Consider the following 19054-nt stretch of genomic DNA (forward strand, 5'->3'; position numbering starts at 1 on the left):
TTTTTTCATTTCAGTTGAACTTTAAATGTAAGAGCTGTGTGGGTATAAGACTTTGACTACAAGCAAACAGAATTAAATGACTTCTGAATTAAATGCAATACCAAAAGAATTCATAACCCATCATGTTTGGATTAAATAATGACTTCTTCTTATTATTAGTGACCGCTCATGCTCTATTGATGGACTCATTGTGATCCTGGAGGAGACCTCTTCTATCAGGATAGACAACCATTGGATAAAGGTGACCACTCAAAACAACTTGTATTGATTTGCAGCAATTAGTTCCTCCAAAGGGACAAGTGGACCAAAACGCCACCTGTAACATCTCCATACAACATAAGAGCCACCTGACACTTTTTATTATCTTCTTTTATATAGTCCTATCAACGTGTTTCAAAGTCCACACCATTGCAAATGTCAAACTAGGAATCTGAGCTGCAAACTGATCTACAACTCATACTTTGCATCAGAAAAAGAAGACACATCTTAATCCAACAACTTGCATGAGGAAATAAGGTTTGTAAAGTGCATATTAAACAGGGTGTGTTAGTTTTCCGGGTTTGAACGTGTGTAAATGGTGATCTGACAGCTGGTGCACGGAACTGAAAAACAGCTTTGAAAGGTCGAAACTCTGAAAGCTTTTATTTTAAACATTTAGTAGGAGTATTTTTTTTGTCTATTTAATACCGAATAAAGAGGCATTCCATACTCATTTGAGCTCATAGCCGCTACTGCAAACACATATGAATACAGATGTATTTTTTTAAATGTACTATATTTACTTATTTTTCTTAACTCTTCTCATCTGAACAGGGTGGTGATTACGGTTGTAGTGGATGCGCCATAATGTCTGAGTGAAATTATTAAACGTTTGAATGAAAACGTTAAACCTGCTATTACGACAAAAAAAAAAAAAAAAAAGTCGGGCGGAACTGCAACGACGTCATTTCCGTTCCGCGAAACTGAAAATTTGGCGGCGCAGTTTGTTTTTAACAAAACACTGGAGGAAAACATGATAAATACCGTCGAGAGGAGGACTCCCGGAGCTGAACCTTTGCTGTAGCTTTCTTTATAAAACAGACCCGCCACCTGTCGCTGCTCTTCCAGCGGACAGGCTCCTGGTGGAGGGGATGCAGATTGTCGTAACGTTAGCTGATGCTGCTGTTAGCTTCCCCCGAAAACAAGCAGCTCGTTAAACTCTGCTGAACCAACAGCAGCTCCTTCATACGAACAGCAGGCTGATGAGTAACAACCGTCACCATGAACAGGATAAAAATGAAGACAACTAAGGTGAGATCTTTAAAAAAAAAAAAACAACAACAGTAACGTTAACCGTTAAATGTGACACCTGCCGTTAGTTATTGTTGCTTCAATCATCCGTAAGTGACTCAGCTGTCTGGATGCTTTAACTTCTCCTGAACCCACCTGTGCACTTTAATTTTTCTGCCTTTTATTTTCCTGGACAACACTGTAAGACATCAAGACGTTGTATGGTGCTTTTAATTTAGTCTTTTTTTTTTTTTTTTTTTATCAAGACGTTGTATGGTGCTTTTAATTTAGTCTTTTTTTTTTTCTTTTCTTTTTTTTTTTTTAACTTTTGCAGGATGTGGTGTTTCTTAATTACATTTATTTATGACGGTGTCTCCTCAGTCCCAGTTTTATACATGTTTACATATTTAAATGCACAAATTCTCTTTGAATTTTATTATTATTATTATTATTTATTTTATCTATTTTTATCAGATTCACTTTTTCTGCAGCTTCCAGTCACATCTTTCACACCTTTATCACCGGATGGAGTTTGCAGTATTACTGATATTTTTTGCTTGCTTCAAAATTAGATATTTTTATTATAGAGAAACTGCTTGTATTACACTTTTTTAAAAAACTAGACACTATACAGTTTGTAAAAATCTATTTAACATGTTGGAAAAAAAAGTTTTGAAGGATTGAAAGACACATTTTAAATAAACAAGTAACTGAATAAAAATTTTGAGAGGTTCAGATTTAGTGCTGCGAAGCTTGATTTTTTTTTGTAATTAAAAAAAAAGAAGAAAGTTTTATTTGGCTTCCATAATATATTGATAGGTTGCATTAATTTCTTCAGAACCAACCATTTTCATCTTCATCTTTTGTTCTTCTGGACGACAATGCAAACCTTTTAATAATAAATTTGCACGTAAATAACATGCCTTTAATTTAATGTTACGACCAGCTCGCTTGGGAAAAGGGAAGTAACATAAAACCCTGATGTTGTGAGGTAATTTGAAGTTATTTATTACAAAAGTTAAGATTTAACGATGAACAAAAGTGAGGCAACTAAAGTCTAAATGAATGCTGTGAAAACGAGAACAAAAGGAGATGCCAGCCTGGAGTTTAAGGATTACCATTATGCAGAAGAATTAAAAAAAAAAAGATCTAACTCATCCAATCTAATAACAGAAATACAATCCGAACAGCACTCAATCACTCGTGAGGCTAACAGCAAATCTAAGATGGCTGCAGTGTTCTTAAACAGGATCTCGTGCCTCAACAAGTTCACAGAAGTAACAACGATCGAAAGTTACAAAGAGACACACGAGCGGGGCTGGCAACAGCTCGCTGCCCAATGCTGGTCTGCTGGCGTCTTAAATCCTCCTGGTGGCTCCTGATTGGTGGATGAGCCTTCTCCAGCACAGGTGGATGGAATCAGATCAGCTCCTGCTGCAGTGCAGACTCACACAAACACACACTCACACCTACTGAGAAGAGGGAGGTGAAGTTCCTCACAATACGGCGGCGGCCGTAACACATAGCTAAGATTTTCAGTGGCCTGTGTGTGATGTATGTGCACAGCAGTGTAAGTAAAGCTGAACCACTGACTCCTTTACAGACATGTGCTGCCATTTGACACAAATGCTTTCTTGACAACAAACAAATGGCTCCTGTGACATGTTGGTGTTGTTGTTTTGTGGTTTCTGTCAGGTATCTGGAGGGAAACCTGGAGGGCAGAAAAGCATCTCGTCCTTCTTTTCCTCCCAAAACCAAAAGGTAACAGAGAGAATGTGAAATGAAAACATTTTTACAAGGTCCTGACAGGGATGTAAAAATATTACTTCTGTCATTAATAGATATTCAGACGAAGATTTTCAGAGATTATTTTGAGCAATGTGCATATGATGGGTAATCAAAGATTCAAATGCATTTCAGTTTGTAAAAACTATTAGATAAGTTTAACAAAAGAAGTGATTTTGTAGTAAATAAAACATCACAGGACAGTTAATATTACATCTAGAGTGTCTGCTTCGGTTGATTCCTCTGTGCTGTTGTGTGCAGGCAGCCCTCTCTCTTTAACTCATTGCATGACGTTAGATTTCTTTAGGATTGTACATGTTCACTTGGGGAGCAGGTAAAATGTCAAAAAAGTAAGATGAATGCATAAAACTGCACACAAAGTATGTAACTGTTGTGTACGATTACACTTCTCCCTGATGTACACAAACAGTTAACTGCCAATATTTTTAAAGTTTTGTATTAAAATACTAATTTGCTGCTTGCAGGACCGAACATCTTCCACCAAAGTACCCCTCACTGGCACTGCTCAGATCAAAGATGGTGGAAGCTCTCTATTCAGACTCCATTCCCCGTTGAAGAGGAATGTCTTTGGGGATCTTGAAAACCTCCTTCCCCCCTCCCCAGATCTTCTCCTCTCTGTGCCTGAAACTCCCAACAGTCAGATCAGGCTTACCTCCACCAGAGAGGCAGGTCTGCGGAGCCCAGAGCCCAGCAGAGAGGCAGGAAAGCTCGGCCAAGCGTCCCCTATCTGTCGCAGCCCTCGCTCCAAAGGGCAGAGTCTACGGAGACTGATGGCCGGAGAGGGAGGAAGATCCAAGAGGGACGATGGATGGTCTGGCTCCATTAAAAGACTCCTCAGCCCTAAGGAAGAGTCCCACCATGCCAAGAGACCAAGAACTGCCAATCCATCACCATCGAGAACTGTGATCTCCCCCATAGGTAGCAGCGTGAAAGCAACCAGAGCTGTGTTTGGCCCCATGAAGGCACCTCATTTACCCAGTGACCAATCAGCGGGTCAGCCTGACGGGTCGATGAGTCGCAGCCGAGACACCGAAGTGGTCTTAAACGACAGCAAAAACACAACGATGTCACTCAAGTCAGCTTTCTGTCAGCCTTGGGAGGAAAAGAGGAAACATCTGGAGGAACTGGACAAGAAGGATTCTGGTTTTACTGTGATAACAGAGCAGAAAGCAGGTCAGGTGAAAACCAGTGGAAACCCACATCTGGATGAGGACGCTGACGGTCTTACTGCTGATGTGTGGGAACCCAGTGCTAAAGCTATCACTTCTGCACCAGAAGATGGAGAGGGAGACCCAACTGAAAAAGAAACTACAAAGGCACCGGTGACAGATGGAAACAGGGACAAAGCAACTGGAGGTACAGATACCACCTGCCACTTGTTGTTTTGTTTGTTTAATTACTATTATTAGTTGTACCAAAGTTGCATATTTTCTTTGACAAATAGAGCCAGACAGTGTACGTATCAGCTGATAAGTACAAAAAAACATGCAGTACAGAGATGTCAAACTAAATTTGAGGTTAGAAACATTGTGATCATGTGTGTTTTTTGCAGGAAACAAATGGCAAGTCTAATTTTATACTGTGCTCTTCGTCAGTCTAAGAAATCTTGTATTTGCTGATATATTATTAAAAATTTTTTAAAACTCTTAAACATCGATATTAGCATTGACTTGAAGAAAATCTAGCATTGATCAGTCTTCAGTGTCACAGAACTTTTCTGCCCGTCTTGAATATTTTTTCCTTGTAATGACATTGAATTCAAAAACTCTTACACAAACCTTTTTGTGTGTGAGGCCCACAAAGCAGAAATGTTGTGCAAAAGACCAAAAAAAAAGATTTAAGCCGTTTCACAATATTTATTGTCATATTGTCCTGTCACATCCTTTGACTCTAGTTTGTTTCACATCCTGCTAACCTGCTTTTTTTGTGTTGCTTTAGGATCGACGTCTGCATGTCCTGAAGAAGACATGTTGGACGACTGCTGGTTTGCAGAGCAGATGGAACCTAATGAAGATCGTGCAACAGAAGACAAACCCAAAAAACTCCGGTGAGAAATCCATGGACTTACTGAAGGTCGCTTCAGAGTTTGACGTGAAACAAAAGTGAAGAAGCACCTCCTGAAACAGTGGACGTATACGAGCTGTTTAAGTGTTCAGGCAGCTCATTAAAATTGAAATAACTTTCTCTATCTCACACACAATGCTGTTCATATTTATGTAAACCTGCTCAAGTTAAAGCTGGGCCTTGGTGCTTTGATGCCGTGTCTAATATTTTATTTTAAACCGAATCAAACACAGAACCTGTTGAACACACTTGATGTGTAACTGCATGTATAATAACAGTCCTCTCTGTCCCTGCAGTAAAGTCCCAGACCACGTGATCCTTTCTGGAGGCCTAAACAACCGCTACTGGGTTGTGGACGTTGAAGAAAGACCGGGCAGCAAAACACTGACCATCTCATGCTCCAAGTCTCTCCATCCAACTGAGACGTGTCTGCTCAAAGATGGATGGTAATGCTGTGTGTTCAGACATCTATCCTGCTCACGATTTCATTTCATGTTACCATTCCAACATGCAGCCACAAATCTGAATTTTGTGCCATCTGTGATGATCTGTGATGAGTGAATGTGTGTCATGTATTGTGGCTTCACTGTGCATGTTTGCATCTTTCTTTACATAAATAGATTATTCATTTGGATGTTTCCAGGGAGATGACGCCTGTCCATTGCGGTGATGTGGTGCATCTGGAGGGCTGCTCCGATGGTGGGTCCTGGTTGGTGGACAGGGAGCAGGGCTTCCTGGTTTTACTGCCTGATAGCCTCATCTCAGGAACCAGCATCTCAAACTCCATCCGCTGCATGAGGCGTGCAGTACTGGGAGATATGTTCAAGGTAAAAGGCTTTGCTCAGTATCCAAGAGGTGACACTTAGTTTGTTTTCCATTCTGTCACAAGTTAAATCCTTTTTTTGTTGTTGTTGATTGTTTCAAAGAAGTTTTGATTTCAATCTTCTTCGAGGCTATAGTTTGACATTGGTGCATTAAATGATGTCATGTTTAGGGATGTCCGATATTGGCTTTTTTGCCAATATCTGGATATTGTCCAACTCTCAATTTCTGATTCCGATATCAACTGATACTGATATATGTTTGTTGCTGCAGCCACACTTGTTCACACGCTTCATGACGCAGTCTGATGTCGTCATTTGCGGGCCGGTAGATGGTGGCAAAATCCAGGCTTTATTTTATTGGTTTACATTATAGGGGGAAAAAAAACAAACAGTAACGATATTGACAGATATTACATTTTTATGCCAATATCGGGCCGATAATATCAGTGGGCCAATATTATCAGACATCCCCAGTTATATTGCATAATGTTCATTTGAATTTTTAATAACATAATACTGAACTCTTTGTCTCTTGTTTCCGTTTGCCTCGATGCAGAGTTTTGACGGCGGTTCCAAGCAAATGCTTAACGGCACCATGGTGCATGAAGTGTTCCAGAGGGCAGCTACCGCTAAAGACTTTTCTTTGGAGAAACTATCTAAGCTGGCTGATGAGGCGTTGCAGGGTCCTCGGTACCTGGGCGACATGTACGTTGGTTTGTGCACTGCAGAGCCTTTCCTTTGTGTATTGATGCAAAGGGCAGGTTTTCAGAATACTTGTGTTTCATCAATGTGTTCATAGGTACGCTTTGGGTGTAAGTCAGGAGGAGATGAAACAGGAGCTGCACGATTATCTGCCGTCACTGCAACACTGGGCGAATACGTACCTCAACTCCTCATCACCTAAAGCCATCAGCCTTAAACTGTACGTACATACGTAAAACTTTATTACATCTGCAGCAATGTACCGAATGTGCAACGTAAAGCTTATTTACAGTTTAAAAAAATGTTTTGCCAACTTTGATATAGCTGATTACTCTCTGTCTCCCCGGTCTCAGCCCTAGCAACAGCAGAGCTCCAAGCAACCGTCAGGACCCTGCTACTGTTGTCACGGTAACAGAGCTGGCAGACATAGAGGAGAATGTCTGGGCCCCGAGATTTGGCCTGAAAGGGAAAATCGATGTGACGGCGAGGGTTCGAATCCAGAGACCACGAAACGGAAGCCACAGAATGCCCGAGGAAAACACCGTACCACTGGAGCTGAAAACTGGAAAGGAGTCCAACTCAATAGAACATCGCAGTCAGGTCAGTGGGGCTCAGCCAGCAGACACATGTAGGCTGATGGGTTCAGGTGAAAAGGGAGTTTTAATCAGGTCAAGGTGTGTTTCTGTGTCTAGGTGATCCTGTACACTCTGATGAGCCTTGAGCGGTACAATCCTGAAACCGGCTTCCTGCTTTACCTCAAGACTGGCAACATGCACCCTGTAGCGCCCAGCCACATGGACCGCAGAGGTACATGGGCTGAACCAAGACCACAAATCCCCTTCCACCTAAATCATGTGTGCCTGACCACTGCGTGATGATGTAGTGACCAAAGGACATTTTGGCCGCAGCTTCTCCTCCTCCATCAGTTTATTGCTAAAACTTTCTGTGTTCATTTCAGAGCTGCTGAAGCTCAGAAACACTTTGGTTCATCACATTCACAACAGTGTGGAGCAAGAAGCAGAGCGGAGCCGCCTCTCCAGACTTCCTGATATCCTGACAAACAGACAAACCTGCCAGTATTGTCCTCAGAAGAGAAACTGTGCTTTATATGAGAGGTAAACCTTTTAAAACTGTGATCATGAAAATTTCAAGCATTAGAATGTTTAGTAACAGAGACGATGAGCTTCAGTCGTTTAAGGGTCTCAGGGTTGTGATGTTCTCTGCCTTTCTTGTCATTCATCTCCTTCCTCTGTTTGCTGTTCCTCATGTGTCCTTTGGTTCAGAGCGGTGGATCCCAGCGCTGCAGATGTCAGTGAGGACGTCGTGCAGGACCTTCTGCAGCAAGAGACTGGTCACCTCACGCTGCCACATCTCAACTATTTTTCCCATTGGCTGCTGCTCTGCTGCCTGGAGGCCACTACCATGGAGGCCAAGAACAGTCGAAAGCGTGTGTGGCTTCAGACAGTTCAGGAAAGGTACGAAGCTGACCCCCACACACCTTTTTTCCTCATGTTCTTGTTGTTATTGCCACAAAACATGAAGCACACACGGTAAAGCCAACACTGTTTTTGAAGGCACCCACTTCCCATTGAATAAAACTTTTAAAGTATTTTACGCCGTCTTGTGTTTCCAGTGAGAAGAATGGAAGCTGTGTGGGAAATCTGCAGCTCAGCGGTCCAGTGACTGTGCAGTCTGAAGGGGTTTTCCTCCATCGTTTCCAGCGCAGCAGCGTTGCCTCACAGCAGGGTTTAGCCAGCGGGGATCGGATTGTTGTCAGCGATCAGGAGGGTCGCCTCGTTGGCTTGGCAACAGGGTACCTGTGTGAGATCAGCAGGAAAGCGATCAGCTGCACTCTGGACAGGTGGGAACAAATCCACAGTTTGAGTGTTTCAACTATAGAACAGTAAAGTGTTTGGGATTTGCTCAGTTATGTGACGAGCAAATAAGTCACTTACCTGATGTCCGCTCACTTAGTTATTTAATGTGTTGCCCAGGGACCTGTCAAAGTTCAGCGGCGTGTTGTTTCGAGTGGATGGTGATGAAGGTGTGGTGGGTCTCAGCACTCACCTCACCAATCTGTCCAGGTTGATGGAAAACTGTCCGGACAGGTAGGGACACTCACATGAAGTGTGAAGTTACGATAGCTTTGCATGTAGATGATGTACGAAGAGGCATCTGAAAGATTTCTACGGTGTTATTGACTAAAATGTGTCTGTGTGCAGCGATCGTCTGAGGGAGCTGGTTGTTGACCTTCGGTCTCCAGAGTTTATCTCCAACCTCAGTTCTGTTCTGCCCAGAGAGGCCAAGGACACAGTGGCCAACATCCTCAAAGGTGACTCACCTCTGTTTCCTCGGCCTGTCCTGTGCTCTTTGTTTTATCTTTTAGTTTGATGTCTAGAAATTGAATACAGGTGCTGTAGTTTTATTTTCACACTGAACACAGTATTGGAGCATTTTCAACACTTTGTTATTTTCTCATATGAAGCTGTTCAGTCAGGTGATGCATTTTGTTATGTTTGTGTAGGTCTCAACAAACCGCAGAAACAGGCCATGAAGAAGGTGTTGTTATCCAAAGACTACACACTGATTGTCGGCATGCCTGGCACTGGCAAAACCACAACCATCTGCACCCTGGTAACCCCCACATTATCATATATAATCTTACCAGAACCTTAAGTCAACATTATGAACTCCCTGTCAGGCCATAACTCTGACCCTCATCTCTACCCATCTGTCTTCTTGCTCTTCGTCTCTTCTTAGGTTCGTATCCTGCATGCATGTGGGTTTAGCGTGCTGCTGACCAGCTACACCCACTCTGCTGTCGACAACATCCTGCTGAAGCTCAAACGTTTCCGAGTTGGCTTTCTGCGTCTGGGGCAGGGACAGAAGGTGCACTATGGTTGTTGTTCAGTGTTTGAAGTCCAGAGAAGTCCTGACTTCCCAAATTTGTTTAATAGACATAATGTCTTTTTGTAGAGATGTCTGATGTTAAAACACAAAGTATTACATTCTCACAGATCACTATTAAATGTTAATGAAGTTATACAATAATGAATCAAGGTGGTATTATCTCGGTAATGAAATAATTTCTATTTTTGAAAGAGCATATAAAAGTACAAAAGTCTAGATCCCCCTTCTTTTTTTTCTTTACAGTTTTCTCCCCATTACTTGATCTAATTTCTTTTTTTCTGCTGCCCTCTCCAGGTTCATCCAGACATCCTGCCATACACGGAGGAGAGCGTGAGGAAGAAGGGGGTTCACACTCTGTCAGAGCTGGAGCAGCTTTACAACAAAGAGGTGAGCAGTCAGTTTGTTTTTTCTTCAAAACATTTCGCTTTTAGTTAATTTAGTTAGTTAACATCTACAGAAAACAGGAAATTGTTTTATACATCAGTGCTTGTCTTCTGTCTCTTTCTAGCTGGTTGTGGCAACCACCTGCATGGGCATCAAACATCCCATTTTCACACATCGCCGGTTCGACTTCTGCATCATAGATGAAGCCTCACAGATCAGCCAGCCGATATGTCTGGGGCCGCTGTTCTACGCCAAAAGATTTGTCCTGGTTGGAGACCATCAACAGCTGCCACCAATCGTACAAAACCAGGAAGCCAGGTCGAGTATCTGTGACGTGTGTTGATCATCAGCCTGTAAAGATTCAGCATATATCTATGTCTGTCTTTCTTCTTTTTTCCCATCAGGTCACGTGGGATGGATGAAAGTTTATTTAAGCGACTTGAACTCCATGAAGAGGCAGTGGTTCAACTCAATGTACAGTACCGGATGAACAGGTAACCTATATGCTAAACACTTCATGTTCCAGTCGTCTGGTTTTATGATCCTAAAATCAACTAAATCTGAATTTACAGCAGCTCTGTCTTTCTATAGTATTGCAAAAAAAAACTTAATTTTGTTCATGTGACACCTACAAAACAGCTTGACAAGAGCAGTTTGGACACATGGAAGTATATGCACTGTCTGATAGCAGTTTGTGCTTTATTTTTTCAGGCAGATCATGTCTCTCAGTAACTCTCTGATGTATGACGGCCGGCTGGAGTGTGGATCAGAGAGGACGGCCACAGCCCTGATCACGTTGCCCTTCCTGCTTACTGTCCAGTCAGAGATCAGCTCGTACTCTCAGACGCATCCTCAGCACGACCTGTCTTGGTTGCAGGCCACACTGCTGCCAAACAACCCAGTCTGCTTCCTGGATTGCTCAGTGGTTAGTTGAAATATGGAGGGCATTAAAGTTTTTAATTATGGTGAGGTAGAAATTACTCAGTTTATGCTGAAGTTTAAAAAACTGAAGCAGTAGCTGTAACTGTTAAAGTGGTAAATAAGTAAAATAGGAGATAAGACTGTTCCTGAAGACTGTGCTTTTCAGCTGGTTGAGTTTGATTCTTGCATGACTGACTTGATACATGTTGGATGGTATTTGGAAGTAAGAAAGCAGAGGTACACGGATCTTAATGTTATTTCTCTCCACTGGTTTCTTTAGGTGCCTGCACTGGAGTCGGTGGAGCAGGGAGGAGTAAGCAACCACACCGAAGCTGCCCTCATACACATGCTGCTTTCGCTTCTCCTAAAGGTGCATCAGTTTTCTAATTGATGCTCAAGTATTTAGGACATAAGTTCCCTTTTGATACAGTTATTAAGAATGGTATTAAAAAGTGTAACAGTTCAATAATCAGTGTGGTTTGTTCTCATATTAACCTGTTAAATTGTTCTTGTCTTTAGGCTGGGTGTAAGCCCAGTGATGTCGGTGTCATCGCCCCCTACAGGCAGCAGTTAAAGAGCATCTCGGCTCTGCTGCAGTCCTCTGCTTTTACCGGTGTGGAGGTGAACACTGTGGACAAATACCAAGGAAGGGACAAAAGTCTGATTGTTCTTTCTTTTGTCAGGAGCACTGCAGAGGAAGGAAAGGCAAGTGCTTCTCACCCTTTTTTATTTTTTCTTTGTGCATCTATCTCTGCACTGATGACCAAGTGAGAAATTCTGATTCTTTCCTGTCTTTCCATTAAAAGTTAGGGGAGCTCTTAAAGGACTGGCGTCGCCTGAACGTAGCCATTACCAGAGCTAAACACAAGCTGCTGATGGTGGGCTCTGCCGCAACACTACGCCGCTACACACCGGTGGAAAAACTACTCAACCATCTCCAGCAAGAGAACATGATATCCTTTAGGAATTATCTTGGTACTTTCACTGAACTGTTTGTAATTTTTATTATAATTACTCTCCAGTAGGGGCACTGTTATGATGAATTCTAGTAATGTTATGCAAAATTGTTAAACAATGTTACTTACAAATGACGGTTTATCAGTTCTTTTAATGACTTCTGTGTCTATAAGTTTTTTCCTGAACTCTTACTTCACATTATCCAGCTCCCACCAGCTGCCCACAAGGCCCTACCCAGCATGCACCTGTGACAGAAGTCTATAAAGCTATGATGGTGTTTCAGGTCACCTGTGAACCTCAGACCTCAACATCAAGGCCTCACCTCAAACTTGTCTTTTTTCAAAGAAGACCTGAACTAACTTGTATCAAAACCACACATTCCTCACAATATAAAACCTTCTGTTGCATTTACATTCAAGCATCTTTTCCTGTGTTTTTCTGCAGATTAGTAGATGGCCAGATGTGAACCACAGATCTTTAGACTGCAGCTGCTGTTGTTAATGTTGATTAGTTTTAAATGCACAGTTACAGTGGCTCAGTTTTAAATGTATGTGTTGTTTCCTATTATGTGAAGTACTGACACACTGAACAGCTGAAATAGCTACGAACGCATTCAGAGGACGGCCCTGCAGTTCATGTGTTTAACTGACACTGATTGTGAACGTATCAGGCCTCAAGTAGGACTCGATTGTTCATCAAATACCTCACTCAATACACTGACAATATTTCAGGTGCAACTATAAGTTCTTTCATCAGATATGTGAGTTTGGAGTTTTTCCTTGATTCATTTCGCTCAACTGCAGCAGTCAGATACACTCATACGTCTGCCACAGCAATGAAATGTGTTCAATCTTAAGGAATTACAAGCTTGATAAGATTGAAATGATGGTATTATTTACAGCCTGCTTAATGTAACATTTAATTTTTATCCACTTGTGAACTCTGATCTGTGAATAGGTTTTACTACCGTGGTCTATACCTGTACAGAAAACAGAGAAACAAACTGGTGTATCAATGATTTTATTGATTTATCGTTTCAACAACTAAGATTAGTGCGTCTTATGTTCATATTAGCAAAAGCAAAACTAACCAACTGAGTTATTTATTGCAGTTCCTCTGCAGACTAGCTGAACTAAAGCTGAACAGATTACAGAGGAGAGAACAGTTAGAATTCTAGGAATCTGGTACGAACCACAATATCGGACAAAAATGATTCTGTGTTTTACAACACGAGTAAACTGTGATGTTGTCGAATAACATTCTGACCACAACTGTGATTCAACCTTCGTTCTGTTTTACTTGAGCACAGCCTGTAAATTTATGTTGTTTTTTTTTTCTTCTATGAAGTATTGTGATTTACTTTAATGTCGACTATGTGAATAAATAATGCAAATCCTTACAAAACGTGCGTGTTTTTTTTTTTTCAATCCTACAGTCTGCTGCTTGGCTCAATGATGTTTGATTATAAGATTAATAAGTCTGGGCTTTAGTCTGTTTTTATCATTATTATTATTATTATTATTATTACTATTACTATACCATCTTGTATTGATTACTAAAAGTTAGAAACCATCTTCCTGCAGGTCCATGTTGACCTCTCAGCTCCTTAAACCCTGTGTGTTTGCTCCTGACTGAAGCTACAGTGTGATTTTTCCTTGCCACACACTGACAGCCTGTCCAGCTATGTTGATCCTTCCGTCGTCTCTCACTTCCAGTTCCAGCTCCCCGCCTCGCCTGGAGCACTGGTAAGCTTCACAAAGACACAAGATAATCTGAGAGTCAGTAACGGAGTATTTATAGGAAGAAACAACACCTGTCATCAAGTAGGTTACACCGTTAATGAGTTTGCCTCTTGTTTAGTTAAATTGTGTTGATTAAATTTCTTACCCAGCATTTTTTTCTTTCCCAGTTTTTCAGACCAGTAGCTACCGAGGACGGTGTGAGCGGATCCTGCAAGAAAAGGAAAACACATGGCAGGTGAATTTCACAGAACACAATAAACATTTAGCAACTTTACTGCACAAGTGCATCTGAATGCACTTTGTCTATAGTGTCTGCACCTGATGCTTGTATGTAGTTGTGTAAAACAGCCTAAAAGTACAGTCATATTAAAGCCCTATTCAGAATTAGTTACTGCTTTTATTGTGAAGCAGTACGGACTCTTGTCAGTGCCACCTTGAGCCTTTATCTCACCATGAAATTTTTCCATGAAGTGCTTATTGAGCTGGTTTCCATCAACTTTGCTGTTGGCCTTGAGGTTCTATTTTCATTTAGGAGCATAAAAACATCATCTTGTGTATGTCCTCACTACTACAAAAGAGATTTTTGCTGACATGTGGACACGTGAATGGTTTAACATAATATTGTTAACTGCCAACTATGTGATGATGCATCTCAAGTGATGAGCAGTACAATGAATTAGTTCCTACAGGGAGGAAATAAGTAAAGAAATACATTGCTTTTGAGTATACACCGCAACACTGGTAGTATTAGTCATGGTGGTCATCTTACCAGTGACGGGATCCTCAGGGATGCCGAACCATGGAGCAAAATATCTGGAGTAGAAATCGTATCCGGGCTGGCAGTCTGGGGAGCCTTTTACGTGAGATGTAGAGAGGTTTTAGGAGGAGGATGTTGTTATGGACCACTGATGAGCTACACCATTAGTAACATCTTTTAACAGTACTTTTTAATATTTTTAGTTCAGCTGATAAAGACCTCTAACATGGACGACATGGAAGTGTTACTCCTGATGAAAACATTGTTAAGGGTTTGTTCTTAATGTGTTGTTATGATGAAACCTGTCTGAACTTTGATAACACTGTAAAAGTGCCGATTCTGCAGGTGCTCTGGCCCAGTAGGTCATAAAACTGTCCAACAATATCCGTCTGGGTTAAGTAAAGGCTCTAGTACTTATACGCTCTGTTACCTTTCATTGTGACGATTACTCCTTTGACTCTTCCACTCTTCTCACTGCTCAGAAGAGCAGCATGGTCAACTTTCAGACTGGTTAGTACTGACCTGAGGACAATACACATGCATGTGCATTCAGTGGATTGTGATGAGTGTGTCTGGAAGGGCAGTGGTTTGAATGTATGTCTGGTTATTGGACATATTACTGAGGCTCTCACATTGGCTGAGGAGCGTGAAGTGCACTGCTGAGTAAACTTTAGGAAAAGATCTGCTCACTAAATATAACAAATTCACCAGAAACACGCCTCAGCTGTCCGAAGCCTGGACTTATTGAAGTGTGTCTACATGCATGTGTTTTGTTGGTAACCTGTCACAGCTATCGGCCAGTCGTATCATCAGTTTCTTGGTGCTGGGGCTCAGACAAACATCCTGAACTGGGTGGTTTCCAACTGCCACCTGTGTCACACAAGTAAAGACAGCAACAGTTAAGAGCACACGCTCTCACGCCAAAGTACAGGAATGGAATCACACTGGTGCATCTGTTAACACACATATGCACTTAAATGGACTTACTGACCTTGATAATGTCTCTGAAGGCATTGGGATCCTGAGATGGAAAATGGTTTTGGGACGAGAAAAGTTAACACTTTTATAACATTTTTGAACAATCTTCAGAAATATTGCAGGAAAATACAATATAGCAAAGCCACACAGCAGTTCTTTAGGCAAACGTTTGTAACTGTGAGATCAGGTGTAGGATAGGATTGCCTGCATCTGCAACTTAAAATTGATGTGTTTATCCAAACACACACTGTACCTCCGGGGCCGGTGGATTGAGAGGAAAGTCCATGAGGTAGCCTTCCCCCTTCTTGGTGACAGCCAGATCTCCACTCCTCGTCTCAAACACCAGTGTGGGATTTACATTGTCTGTAGGAACACATACAACACACACAGTATTACTGTCACACTCGCTGATGAACTACATGTAAATGACTAACACAGGTGTGTTTCCTTTTCATGGAGAAGCTTTACAATATGGAAACAATTTCACAATGTGGCAGCCTTGTAGTCTTGTCCTGTGTGTCATGCTGGGATTGATATAAACCAAAGTAAGAACACCCTGAACAACCTCGATGTGCTGTCCATGTCTATGTTGTGTCTTACTGTGATGCCGGAACAGCGCTGCTCCGGAGGCCAAGGTGGCATGACCGCACAGATTCACCTCACTGGTTGGTGTAAACCATCGAAGGCGGAACCTTGATCCTGTTAATCACATCGCTTCTTCAGACAGGTGCTTTATCACACAACTGATTCACTGTAAATACAACCATCCACAATGTAACAGGACCTCCCCCCACAAGGAGAAGATTAGACACATGCACAGTTTCTGATGGGAAAACTAGCACTTCCACAATAAATTATTCTTTTGTGTGTTTTCATGAGCACTGTTGTCTCGCAGCAAGAAGGTTGCCGGTTCGCGTCCCGGTGGGGGCACCGGGATCTTTCTGCGTGGAGTCTCCATGTTCTCCCCGTGCAGCGTGGGTTCTCTCCAGGTTCTCCAGCTTCCTCCCACACAATCCAAAAACATGTTGAGGTTAATTGATGATTCTAAATTGTGCGTAGGTGTGAATGTGAGTGTGCTTGGTTATCTGTCTCTTAAGTGTAGCCCTGTGATAGACTGGTGACCTGTCCAGGGTGTCCTCTGCCTTCGCCCTAAGTCAGCTGGGATAGACTCCAGTCCCCCGTAGTGAGGATTAAGCGGTGTATAGATAATGGATGGATGTGTTTCATGCTAAAAAAGTGATCAAATAAAGTGGATGATGGATTTTTGAATGTGTTGTTGGTGGACATTTTTCAGTGCAGTACATAAAGGAAATAAAGAAGCTGCTCACAGCTGGAAAGAAATTTCAATAAATTGCAGCAAATGATACAAAAATAAATCTTTGAAGTCTCTTTGTGAGCTTTAATTTGCAGCAGTTTTCTAAAGTTGCAGTTTAATTGACATCTGACGTTACTGATGCCGTATCATTTGATTTCACTGTGCAAAATGCTAAAGCCAGACACACTGATTAAGTTATATTAGTTATGAGTTACAAAGTGACCTTGTCTGACCTGTTTACATACATTCAAGAGCTTCTTATGCTGTGTGCACATTGCACCATTTGTGGAACTCTGAATAGCTGCTCGCTGCTTTTCTAACTGTGGCCGTTCGTTGCATTGTTCTGACTCCCAACAATGAACATCTTAACTGTGTGTTTAACGTTGTTACCGGTCAAACTGCTGAGGACGGGCGTTTTTTTTCAGTTTGTGTACACACAAGAACACACAGAGATTACATGACATAGCTGTGTCTCATTATCTGCACAGAATGTTTGTAATTCATAAGCCTGTCTTTGTTTCTTATACACATTCTCACCTCCAATCATTTGCATTATGACTATTAAAATCATTGCATAAGTGAGACGTGTTTAATCATTTATTTAGTTGTTTCTTGTCAAAGTGGCTGGATTTTTTTCAAATATTTTATAGTAAAGGAATAAACTGTAAGCGTGGATGTGACCGTAAAATTAGCGTAAAATTGTTTTTTTTTGTTTGTTTTAGTTTTGACTCCACAACACTTGTGATTCAGATTCAGATTCCGACTACTTTATTGTCATTCATACAAATTACATCAAGGACGCACTGCAGAACGAAGTGACTATTAAGGGTCAGCGATAAAAAAAACACACACACAGTGAAAATACCTGGGATAAATTAAAATAAGTTATAAGTGATTGTTTGACAGTTGTAATCGTGCTGTAAATGTTTTGTCCTAAAAACTAATGAACAGATATCTAGAAACTTTGCTTTGGATAATAATGGTCTTTGTAGAAAGAAAAAAAAAGTGTTATGTTAGTGCCATGAGGAAAAAAAATGTATTTAATCTTTTTCTTTATGGCATTTTGGGGGATTTTATTACTTTATTTGTATTAATTTGTGTTTACTGTGAGCCTTTCTCAAAACTAATTATTAACTAACTAATTACTTTTTCCCTTTACAATAAAGACTCTGCTGCAGAGTCAATATGTTCTTTGTTCCAGCCAGCACTGAAAACGTCTCAAAGTCCGTTGGCCACTATAGCTGGTATCTATGTGCTTGTTTACTGTTGTCAAGATCCCCTTAATTGCTGGCAGCAGTTTTTATGCTAATGCTGGTATATATGACACGGTGGTGATGCATTTAAACAGAGATACCTGTGGAGAAACTGTCAGAAGGGTTGGTCCTGATGATGAAAGCAGTCTCTGACAGATTGATCTCTGATGCGATACTCTGATACAAATCATCACTCAGCTCCTGTCAGAAACACAAAACACAACACAAGGTTTTCTTCTTGTTCGATGCGCTGCATAATGCACACTGATAGTGTCCTGGGCTGCTCTGAAAAACTGAAACTGCAGACTATTTAAAAAGCTGAACTTTGCTCACTGATGATTCTTAGTCAACATCAAGTAGCTTTGAATAAACAATCAAATAGAAGCTGAGAATCACCTGAAGTGTCATGATTTGTTCATTCCTGTGCTGTTCATCCTCTGTGGCTGCCCTCTAGGTTAAATGAGGACACCATGCACATTAGACTTTTTTTTTTACTCACATGCATAAGTGGACAAATGGCCGCAGGGTTTCCCTTGAAGGGTAAGTTGGTGAAGGCATCAATGGTAAATACTGGAATCTCCATTATTGCTGCGCTGAAGGATGAAAAAGGCTTCAAACTAAGAGAACCCCTGGGGAGGGCAGTCTTTAACACAGTCTGTCGCTTCCCTGGACTTTAGACCAGAGGCGCCTCCGAGGGCGGCCGCAGCCTCCCCTGGAATCTCATTGGTTACAACTGAGGCCAACCCCAGATCTCATAGGCCAAGTTCTTTAAACCTCACATTTTCGAGTACAAGTGAATGCAACCACAGAGTCCGAGTGCAAGTGAAAGCAGCGCCGGTGGCTGTGGAGGCTGCTTGTACCGACAGTCAGCTGGCTGTGCGCCCTGTGCAGGAACGGAAAGCGCAAATGATACAATTTGTGCCTTCAGTTGACAGAGTCACACACAGACGGGAGACGAAATGAAGTTCGTTATTTCTAGTATATGTGTTCCCTTTAAAATGGTCAAATCGACGTCAGACAGCAGCTGAATTCACATGTGCATCTCAAAGGACAGATGGATGTGCGCATTTACGCACACACCAAAACTTAATCACCTGTAATTATAAATGATTTCTAACATGGAGACGAGGTCTTTCAGTAAATAACAATGTGTACTTGTCTTCAGACAGGGG

General features: G+C 41.6%; 2 protein-coding genes across 2 annotated transcripts; one reads left to right on the top strand and one right to left on the bottom strand.

The window, feature by feature from the left end:
• Nucleotides 1-1260: 1260 nt before the first annotated feature.
• Nucleotides 1261-13236, top strand: dna2 (DNA replication helicase/nuclease 2). The gene is made up of 25 exons (XM_008286723.1): nucleotides 1261-1290; nucleotides 2965-3030; nucleotides 3540-4431; nucleotides 5014-5122; nucleotides 5436-5585; nucleotides 5783-5966; nucleotides 6520-6668; nucleotides 6763-6885; nucleotides 7025-7265; nucleotides 7358-7472; nucleotides 7624-7780; nucleotides 7949-8140; nucleotides 8299-8526; nucleotides 8660-8773; nucleotides 8888-8997; nucleotides 9190-9299; nucleotides 9426-9554; nucleotides 9870-9962; nucleotides 10084-10277; nucleotides 10364-10453; nucleotides 10671-10884; nucleotides 11161-11250; nucleotides 11400-11585; nucleotides 11687-11833; nucleotides 12035-13236. The coding sequence occupies exons 1-25, from the start codon at nucleotides 1261-1263 to the stop codon at nucleotides 12086-12088; spliced, it is 4167 nt and encodes a 1388-aa protein (XP_008284945.1). The 3' UTR covers nucleotides 12089-13236.
• Nucleotides 12842-18529, bottom strand: pbld (phenazine biosynthesis like protein domain containing). The gene is made up of 10 exons (XM_008286722.1): nucleotides 18382-18529; nucleotides 17984-18083; nucleotides 15915-16013; nucleotides 15568-15677; nucleotides 15328-15357; nucleotides 15118-15206; nucleotides 14767-14858; nucleotides 14349-14432; nucleotides 13725-13787; nucleotides 12842-13587 (listed from the first exon to the last, which is right to left on the bottom strand). The coding sequence occupies exons 1-10, from the start codon at nucleotides 18463-18465 to the stop codon at nucleotides 13475-13477; spliced, it is 864 nt and encodes a 287-aa protein (XP_008284944.1). The 5' UTR covers nucleotides 18466-18529; the 3' UTR covers nucleotides 12842-13474.
• Nucleotides 18530-19054: the final 525 nt, after the last annotated feature.

Source organism: Stegastes partitus, unplaced genomic scaffold (assembly GCF_000690725.1).
Source record: "Stegastes partitus isolate 25-593 unplaced genomic scaffold, Stegastes_partitus-1.0.2 Scaffold467, whole genome shotgun sequence".
NCBI classification, from domain to species: Eukaryota; Metazoa; Chordata; class Actinopteri; family Pomacentridae; genus Stegastes; species Stegastes partitus.